Source organism: Hydra vulgaris, chromosome 15 (assembly GCF_038396675.1).
Source record: "Hydra vulgaris chromosome 15, alternate assembly HydraT2T_AEP".
NCBI lineage: Eukaryota > Metazoa > Cnidaria > Hydrozoa > Anthoathecata > Hydridae > Hydra > Hydra vulgaris.
Window position 1 is genome coordinate 56,157,501 of NC_088934.1, and position 10,764 is coordinate 56,168,264.

The following is a 10,764-nucleotide window of genomic DNA, read 5'->3' on the forward strand; positions in this document are numbered from 1 at the left end:
TAACAAGCAATTGTAGATTCAATTATTTACTCCTACAAGTTGTTTAAAAAAATCAATATTCAGGTTAACATATATGGTGGTTTAAATACTCAAAATATAAATCAAACAACATTAAAATAAATAACAAGAAAGAAACAAATGTTAAGACTTAGTGATATCAGAATCTTTGGATGGAGTTTTTTAAGAAGAACTGAAACTATTAAATATTAAACCTTTTTCGAATATTTCTTGAATGTTTTCATATTCATTTTTGTTTATATTTTCTTTTAAAGAATAGATTTTTAAATAATAATAATAATAATAATAATAATAATAATAATAATGCATATAGATATATATACGTATATAGATATATACATATATATATATATATATATACATATACATATATAAATATATATATACATATATATAAATATGTATATATATATATATATATATATATATATATATATATATATATATATATATATATATATATGTATATATATATATATATATATATATATATATATATATATATATATATGTATGCATACATAAATAGGCTTACCATACGTCCTGTTTTGACCGGGATTGTCGCAGTTTTATACCACTTGTCCCAGTGTCCCAACGAGTTTGTTTTGTCGCGTTTTCTGGAAAAAAAGAACTTTTTTTCATTTTTTTTCCAAACAAAATCATGATTTTAAATTTTTAATAAAGCTAAGACTATGGAATTCATAATGTTTTGATGCTAATAGAAATACTAACAATTACTTTCTAGGTCAGCGTTTTATCAAGAAAGTCTAAATTTGATTTATCTTAAATAACGCTAACCGTTGATTTTATTAGTGTGTATGTAAAGAAGCCGCGATCACTGTGCTCTCCTGAGACCACCAGGCTGAATTTTGGTTTGCTCTAAATTTTTTTGTTTAATTATTAATATTGGGTGTAATTATTGTGTTCTAAACGACGCTTGTATTACTTCCATACATGATAGTGAAAGTGAAGACCATTCCTCCTGCTAGCTTAGCATATACACCAAGCCCTAACTGACTATGCTGAAGAAAAGAAACAAGATGACCTACTAAAAATATGAACTTTCCAGCTAATAATTAACTGGTTGTTAAATTTTTCCAGAAGATGAAGCTGCAGATTTTCGAAAGCTTCTTTTAAAATCTAAAACTGATTCAGCAATACATTCTCCAATAAACATGCTAAAACCTTTTGTTTTAATAGTTGAAAACTTTCTAAGACAGCTAACTACAGGTTGAAGAATTATCATATTTGGTAAAGTAGTGGCTGCACTTAGGAGATTAACTTCTAAATTATCTAATTTATCTAAAAGTGTCTGTGAATGGTTACCATCCAAACCAGCTTTGTGGTAACCTCGAAAGATTATATAATTCGACTTTAGCCACGAGTCAAAATCAGGCTACAGTGTAATTAATGTTTTTACAAACATAGAAGTAATATCAATAGGAATATGTCTCTCTGGAGGAGGAATGAGATGCTCAACTAAAGTGTCTAGAGGTTCATCAAGGTACACAACTCTCGGAGAAATACAGCTTCCATTTTCAACTTCAAATTCCATCATGTGTTTATTTTGCATTCATCTTTAACGAACTTAGTGTAGTTGATATCAATTGAACCTAAGGTTTTTATTTTTCCGCTCTAAAGAGTACTTTTCCTTCACACCAGAGACATGCATACATGCCGCTGTGACAGCTTAAACCAAATAAAGAGTTACCTCACTTTAGATCAAATGCTATTGAATATTTTGCATCACTCAGAGCTAGTAGTTTTAACAATTTGCTAAGATTACCATTATGCTCTGAAACATCTTCAATTAAAGCCAAATTCAATGATTATTTTACACTGGAACCATCACGACTTTCTGAAGTTTATGTTTACATAATGGATCAAAAATATCTATAACACATTTAAGAAAACCCTGTCCACCATCAATGGAAATCCTAGCAATAGTACAATAAAGATTCAAACCTTTTTCATTAATCATACGAAGAATTGAATCAGAAGTATCTTTTACTAATACCAAATTCTTTAACGGATGCTCTGCTACATTGATTATTGGGTGTGCCAACAACAACAAGATGGTTGTTTCCAAAGGTTTTTAAAGGAAACTTGTGTCCTGATTTATTAGTGTTTCATTTCATTTTTGTTTTGAGAGTCCCAGAAGCAACTTGTCACTGGATATAATTCCAAGACCTCCAGCCAACATAATTAAGTTTATTCCACCTTCACTCTTACAGCCTAAGTAAGAAATTCCTTTGCCTAAATAAAAATTTAAAGTCGGAAAAACTCTGATATTATTATTTTTGTTAAAAAAATAAAAATAATTTACTAATATTTAATAAGTCTATCATAGACATTGACATATGGATTGACTAGCATTGGCTAAATTGCTAAACTTAAATTATTTTTTATTGTAATAATAATTAAAAAAATAAATTAACTAAAATATTATATTACATTACCTATTTAACTTAAAAAATTTAAAATATTGTATAATATTTATATAACTTGTATTAGAAGTTATATTATATTATTGAATAATATTTTTATAACTTATATAACATTATTTATTAAACTTTATTTAGGTATTTTCTCAATCCAATCATTTAATTATGATGTTTCATTCTATACAATGCATATAAATTTGTTTTGCAAGAATTACAATTGTTTTATGGACAACACCCTTTTTCTACATCACATTTTTTTCAAAACAAATTTTAAATATGAAGTTGCACTGCGGGATCTATTTTAATAAGTTTATGTGATCTTATTACAAAGGAAATAAAGGAACATGCACAAATTAGACATTTTTTGTCGGCCATTTTATAGTTTTAATATAAGTTTCATATTTCACTTTTAAACTTTTAACTATTCAATTTTAACCGTATTAATTATTATTTTTATTTGTGTTGCATCATTTTGTACTAATTTAAATAGATGATGTAAACATAAAATGACGCAATTCATTTTAGACATTTTAATTAATTAAATCTAAAATTTAATTAATTAAAATGTCTAAAATGAATTTAAAAATTAATTGTTTAAAAATTAGTTTAGTTTTTAAGAATAGTTTAAAAAAACTTTATTTAACCCAATAATATAAATTAACAAAATTTTTTGGAGTAAACCAAAAATTTACCCTGGAGTCTCAGGCACAAAGTGAATTTTTTTTTCGTTTAATATGCTAAAAAGAAATTGCAAATTTAAAAACGAACTTCTTAAAAATTACCCATTTGTGAAAAATATTAGTGGTGAAGATAACAAAGTGGTTTGTCATTGTTCAACAGAACTTTCTGTTGCACATGGCGGACAAGCAAATATTATAAGCCATATAAAGTATGCCAAACACAAAGCTGGATATTCGGCTGCCGCATGTTCTTCAACTATTAAAGAATTTTTAAAAATTATGACCTAATGAAGCTGATTTAGTTATTGCAGCAAAGAAAGCTACTACCTGTGAATGTAGGTACTATTTACCTTCCAGTGGCAAATAGTACCTACTTTCACAGGTAGATACCATTTACTACTGGAAGGTGTCTAAGTAAAACTTCTGGATTTTGAATCTGTTAATGATGATTGAAATTGAAAGTATTTACGTTGTTATGTTGTTAAAATATATAAGTATTTATATAAATTATATAAGTGTTTACAATATATAAGTATTTAAAATATATAAGTATCAACACAGTTCGAGTAACTGAGTTAAAGGATTTTTGTGATTTTGTTAATGTGGAATATAGAAAAGTAATCCAGCATGATATTACTAGATTTCTTTCTCTGTTACCCGCAATTGAAAAAATTTTGTATATGTTTGAGGCACTGAAGTTATATTTTATTTCCAAGAAAACTGTCCACGTGCTTTGCAAGCATTTTTGAAAGTGAAACAGGTAAAATATATTTCTGGTTTGTGCATGGACAGCTAAATAATTTTAATAAAACTTTATTAATTTTGAGAAAAAGTTATTCAAATGTAACAGACAATATTTTGGAACTAAAAAAATTAAAATCTAATCTTGAGGAAAGAATGTCCCACAAGGAGAAAAATAGTTGCTTAGAAAATTTAGTGCCCAGAATGTTAATATATTTATGATAGAAGTAAATTCCTTTTAGAAACGATGTATGTCTTATATTAAACTGTGAGAAAATAGTTTTGGTGGGGCTGAGATATTTGCATGGATTTGAATTAATCACGTATTGAAGTGGGAGAATATTAAATAATCTGCTGAAGCTATAAACAATATTTATGGTTTAGATGATCAACAAAAAGTTAATATTGACAGTCTTTTTGATGAGATGTTAAGTGCAAAAACATTTTTTTGCATCAAAAAAGAAAGAATGGAGCTCATTGGATGTCCAAATCACTAATGTTGACAAATGGATTCAACTATTTAAACATTTTCAAGAAAAATTCATTTGTAAATTAATCTGGTAAAAGTTATTGAATACATTTAGTGATTGTGAAGAACATCTGCACCTGTAGAGCGTATTTTTTAATTCATTGAAAAACATTTGGTCAGATGACCAAAGCCTTTTTTGAGTAGTCATCGGTATGTTTGTTACTCTACTGCAAGTTGAACTTTGGCATTACATGCTCACTTTTTTATGAGAAAACTAAAAAAAATTATAACTTGTTTAAAAAAGTACATTCTACTAAAAAGTATAACTCAAATAATAACAGTGAATAGATTTTATCTCATTTTTTTTTTTGTTAGACTAAACAAATAATACAAAAATATTTTAGTGTTGTTTCTTTGCTTTAGATCCCTTTAGCAGCTGAACATCGGAGCAATTATGCTCTTCCTTTATATATACTTTCATGAAAGCTAGTTACAAGGTGCCATGTTTTTTGAAGCACAAAAAAAACATTTTTATCTTTTTCCTCACTCTCTGGTCGTTTTGTTTAAGCAACACCTCCCTTCCTTCTCTTCCCCCACACACATACACCGATACCTCTTTCTAAACACTCCCTCCTCGCAATTCTCTCCTTTCCCTCTTTAAATTTTAAAGTTTAATAAAAAACTTAATAATATATATATATATATATATATATATATATATATATATATATATATATATATATATATATATACACATTTTAAATTTATTAAAGTTAATAAAAACATATATCCGTTTTTTTATAGCATCAATGCCCTTAAGATGAAAAGTTCAAAAGAACTGATGATTTTTTGTATTAATTCGGAAAGAGCATTTTATTCACATGCAACAAAATCCTGGAAAACCCCAATTTTTTTCAATGACGCAACAGCTCTTTGCTTGAAGAAAGACTTGTAGAACTTGCCACAAGTTTGATAGAAAAAAAAAAACTTAGGGTCTGTTTATATGGACAAGGGCTAGGCTGTTTGCCGAGCTAGCCCGGTAAACAAGCCAGTTTTAAAATTGCGTTTAAATGAATTTTTCCCAAAAAAAAAACAATTATATCGAGGTCAGCCTAGCTTTTTCTAGTAGGGCTGGCCTCTTTATCGGTATAATAATAACTTTAAAGATGGCGGCTATTGACAAAAGACACATTGGATTTTAACAATATGTTTAACTTGTGTTATAACACACATACTGGGTTGAATTCAATTGATATATTATTACCTTAAATCTTCCACTTCTATCACCTAAATCTTCCCAGTTCTTGCACTTTCTACCTGGACCTGCTGCAGAGTTTTTTTTTGTCGACAGTTACATTTTTGTTCAACCAACTTCGCTCGTGTTCAAAAAGTATAGAGAAGGTTCTTGAATACTTCCACAACTTTATTTGGAATTTACATTTAAATAATATCAGAGTTTTCTTTAGATTTATCATTTCAGGTTTGTCAATACTTTCATAGTTTCGACCCTCCAGTCTACAAAACTCACGTAGGAGAGCTTTGAGTAAATTATCATGATTAATTCCTAACTTTTGATATATAGGAACTAAATGTATTCTTTTCATGTTTAATGTAAGCAGTACTATTATCAGAATTATTGTTAGTTCTTTTATACGCAAGTTTTAACTTTAAAACATGCACTATGCCATCAAATGTTGCATACTTTGATTTTTGATGTTTGATAATTAGCACCATCTGCTTGAGCATGAGTTTTTTTAATAATAAAAACTAAATGTGTTATTTTTGTGATGAATGTAAGCAATTAACTATTTTATCCGTTTTTCTTAAAAACGGAAAAAAAAAATTCAAAAAAAAAGAAGTATTTAAAAGGTTTTGTTTTAATTGGGGCAAGTTGGGGCAAATAATTTTTATTTATTCTGCTTTCATATATACCTAATAATGGGAAAATATTAAAACTACCATGGAATCTAGTGGAATCTTTTAGCTTCTAGCTCAATTTATGACACAATTTTGAAATCTCAGTAATAAAAATCTAAAATTAAAATTTATTGTCAAAAATGTTGTTAATAGTTAGCAAACATCTTAAACATATGACTTAAAATTAAATTTTGAACTGTTTTTACCCATATTAATCTTAAAAGAGTGACACTAAAGCGAGACTTTTTTGAACGATTTTTCCGATAAATAAAATAAAATAAATAAGTTTCAGAAAAAGGCGTATAAATTGGAGAAATCTTAAAAATTATTCACAAAAAAATTAATTATTGTCATTTAGTGGTATTTAGTTACATTATAATTTAATCAACTATTTTCTAGCAAAAGTTTTTTATGGGGGTTTTTTGCCGTTTCTTATGGATTTTGACTCACTTACCGGCGGCTATATGAAAGAGGCAGGCTTCCAAAAACATATAAAGTACTCAAATAAATGACAATCAAATTTAATTTTACTAGTATTGTAATTTTTATAGCAAATGAAACTTTTCAAACTTAGTAAATTTTTTTCAACTTAGTTAAAAAAAATTAAGTTTTTTAACATGTTTTTCCATACTTTATTGCATCAAAACTAAGTTTTACAAAAAATAAAAAACGTAAAATTTTATGAAAAATCGAAAGTTTGAAATACGAATTAGTAGGAAAGGTTTATTTATAGTAAAAAACTTAATTTCAAAAAATCAGTTTAAAAAAAAATTTCGTGCAAAATTAAGTACTTTTATATGTATTCTCAAGAGTAACAGCAATTAATATATGTTTTACATAACTTTAATTTTATGTTTTCTAAGATTCTTATAATAAGTTTGGTTTCATAGAATTATGCTTTGTAAATTTATAAAATTGTTATAGTATCACATTTAACTTTATTATAAATCTTTGTTTTAAAAATTTATAATGTATTATAATGTTTTTAATTGAAACGTTAAATAAATAAATGATACCAACATAAATTGAGATATTAAAATAAGCTTGCATACTAATAACCATACATTCAATATTAGGTGTTCAACGCGAAAAACTAATTCAGGAAATTCATGATTATTTTTCACAAGATGCAAAAAAGTTGCCTTTGGTACTATATGGAATGTCAGGTGTCGGAAAGACAAAAACTGCCAGAAAATACAGTGAAATTTATTCTAGCTTCTTTAAAAACATTGTCTGGATAGACGCAGCATGTGGAAAGTTACAAACTTCAATAAGAAACCGGTGTCTAATATTAGGATTGACTGTTCACAATTCCAAAGGTGATTTTAACATAGAAGTAGTTGTTAAAAAGGTTCACAACTATTATATTAATGGAAAAACTTTGTATATTTTTGATAACGTCGACGATGTAAGTGTTAAAAATTTTGAAATGTACATTTCAAGGAAACCGAACTCATTTACTTTAATTACCTCTCAATGGAGAGGGTGGTCAAATAATGTAAATAAAATGTTTGTTGATGTTTTTTCTTATGAAGATGGATTCGCTTATGTAAAAAATAATATTAAAGAATACGCCAATGAAAACATAAAAAACTTAATTAAAAAGCTTGGTTATCACTCGTTTGCTATAACACAGGCAATAAAATATATAAATATACATAAAATTTCGATAAAAAAATATTTAAATCTTTATAAACAGAAACCTTTAGAAATATTAGACACTGATAATTTTCCTTCTGAAGTTAAATCAAAGTCTACAATAAAAGCAATTAATTTAGTTTTATTAAAGTTAAAAGAAACTAACCTTATTCCATTAGAATTACTAAACTGTTTATCTCATTGCGATGGTCAAAATATAAGTAAAGAATTTATAATCCAAATCTTAAATCAAATGAAAAAAGCGATGAACATTTAATAAACAAAACCGTTGGTTTATTAATTAATTATTCGTTACTAAATTGTTTCGATGATAACAAATATTCAATGCACGAACTAACGCAGCTGACGTGTAGATGTTTTCAAAGTAAAAATTCAAATATATATACGTATGATAATCTAATCGAAAATTATTTTAAATTTGAGTTAAATGCAGTACAAGATCACGTTGAATACGGAAATCATTTCGTTTTACATTTTCTCTACATGTTTCGTACTGACGAAAAAAGGATGTCAGAAAGTTTTCACCAAATGCCATTTTCTATTAAAAAATTATTAGTATGTAAAGGTTTCTTTGAAGAAACAATCGAAATATTAAAATCTATTCAAAGTATTAATACTGAAATTTATGGTAAAAAAAATGTACTCACGCTTGGTACAAAAGATATAATCGCAAGCTGTTTGTACGATATGGGAAAATATAACGAAGCTTTAGAAATTTATAATTCTGTTAATAAAATACAAACTGAAATTTTAGGTATAAACCATCCAGTTACATTGAGAAGAAGACATAATATCGCAAACTGTTTGAACGATATGGGAAAATACAACGAAGCTTTAGAAATTTATTATTCTGTGGATAAAATACAAACTAAAGTTTTTGATATCAACAATCTAGTTACAATGTCAACAAAACAAAATATCGCAAACTGTTTGAACGAGTTGGGAAAATACAGCGAAGCTTTAGAAATTTATTATTCTGTTAATAAAATACAAACTGAAATTTTAGGTATCAACCATCCAGATACAATGACAACAAAATATAATATTGCAAGCTGTTTGAGCAATATGGGAAAATATAACGAAGCTTTAGAAATTAATTATTCGGTTGATAAAATACAAACTGAAGTTTTAGACATCAACAATCCAAATACAATGGGAATAAAAAATAATATGGCAAACTGTTTGAACGAGATGGGAAAATATAACGAAGCTTTAGAAATTTATTATTCTGTTGATAAAATACAAACTGAAGTTTTAGGCATCAACCATCCAGATACAATGAGAACAAAAAATAATATGGCAAACTGTTTGAGCGAGATGGGAAAATATAACAAAGCTTTAGAAATTTATTATTCGGTTAATAAAATACAAACTGAAATTTTAGGTATCAAACATCCATATACATTGACAACAAAAATTAATATTGCAAGCTGTTTGAACAATATGGAAAAATATAACGAAGCTTTAGAAATTTATTATTCTGTTGATAAAATACAAACTGAAGTTTTAGGCATCAACCATCCAGATACAATGAGAATAAAAAATAATATGGCAAACTGTTTGAGCGAGATGGGAAAATATAACGAAGCTTTAGAAATTTATTATTCCATTAATAAAATACAAACTGAAGTTTTAGGCATCAACCATCCAGATACAATGACAACAAAAAATAATATTGCAATTTGTTTTAGCGATATGGGAACATATAACGAAGCTTTAGAAATTTATTATTCTGTTGATGAAATACAAACTGAAATTTTAGGTATCAACCATCCAAATTCAATGACAACAAAAAATAATATTGCAAGCTGTTTGAGCAATATGGGAAAATATAACGATGCTTTAGAACTTTATTATTCTATTAATGATATACAAGCTGAAGTTTTAGGTATCAACCATCCAGTTACACTGAAAACAAAAAATAATATTGCAAGCTGTTTGAGCAATATGGGAAAATATAACGATGCTTTAGAACTTTATTATTCTATTAATGATATACAAGCTGAAGTTTTAGGTATCAACCATCCAGTTACACTGAAAACAAAAAATAATATTGCAAGCTGTTTGAGCAATATGGGAAAATATAACGATGCTTTAGAACTTTATTATTCTATTAATGAAATACAAGCTGAAGTTTTAGGTATCAACCATCCAGATACACTGAAAACAAAAAATAATATTGCGAATTGTTTGAAAAAGAAAGAAAAACAGCAAGCATGTTGTTTATTTATATGATTATTATTTTATTTTCAATATATGAAAAGTGTACCTATAATTGAAAAACTTTTTTCTTTAGAAGTTGGAGAACTCCGTTTTTAATTCTTATCAATGTTTTCTTAATTTTTGTTATCATTCGTATAGCGCATTTTTAAATAAGAAAAATAAAGTTCATTTACTTTAATATTTACTTATATTTTATAATTTGTATGCATTATTGATTATAAATTAAAGGATAAAACTCATTTATGGTTTTTACTAACTTTAGTTATTTACTCAAATAATTAAAGTATTTAAATTGGTTCACTTAATTACTTAATTTATAAAAATCTAAAGTATTTTAAAAGCAAATATTTTTTTATTGCGATATATATATATATATATATATATATATATATATATATATATATATATATATATATATATATATATATATATATATATATATAAATTTGTTAAAAGTATATTTAAAAGGTGAACCAAAGAATACGATCCCCATAGGACTTATACCATAGAATGTTTAAAACGTTATTTGATATATTTGTAAACTCTCACGATAATAATTTACTTTACTTTAGTGATGATGATTTAATTTTTCTATTGTCTATTGTTATTACTT

At 26.3% G+C, this 10,764-nt stretch overlaps 2 protein-coding genes across 7 annotated transcripts in view; both read left to right on the forward strand.

Moving 5' to 3' along the window:
• The window catches only part of LOC136091298 (kinesin light chain 4-like), a 49,607-nt gene extending 39,217 nt beyond the window's left edge, over nt 1-10,390 (forward strand). For all 6 annotated transcript variants that reach the window (XM_065818688.1, XM_065818690.1, XM_065818689.1 and 3 more), the window contains one exon: nt 7,346-10,390. In XM_065818688.1, coding sequence (XP_065674760.1) covers nt 8,253-10,163 — 1,911 coding nt within the window. In that variant the 5' untranslated portion in view covers nt 7,346-8,252 and the 3' untranslated portion in view covers nt 10,164-10,390. The remainder of the gene's footprint in view (nt 1-7,345) is intronic.
• On the forward strand, nt 3,197-8,184 carry LOC136092096 (uncharacterized). Its single transcript, XM_065819815.1, has 2 exons — nt 3,197-3,389; nt 7,346-8,184. Exons 1-2 carry the CDS (start codon nt 3,197-3,199, stop codon nt 8,182-8,184), a joined length of 1,032 nt encoding a protein of 343 aa, XP_065675887.1.
• Nucleotides 10,391-10,764: the final 374 nt, after the last annotated feature.

What these genes read in the sequence shown, in the direction of transcription:
- LOC136092096 (XM_065819815.1), top strand. Translation starts at nt 3,197, where the DNA reads ATGCTAAAAAGAAATTGCAAATTTAAAAACGAACTTCTTAAAAATTAC. An exon ending in TGGATATTCGGCTGCCGCAT is followed by an intron (nt 3,390 to 7,345) that starts GTTCTTCAACTA and finishes ATTCAATATTAG; the next exon opens with GTGTTCAACGCGAAAAACTA.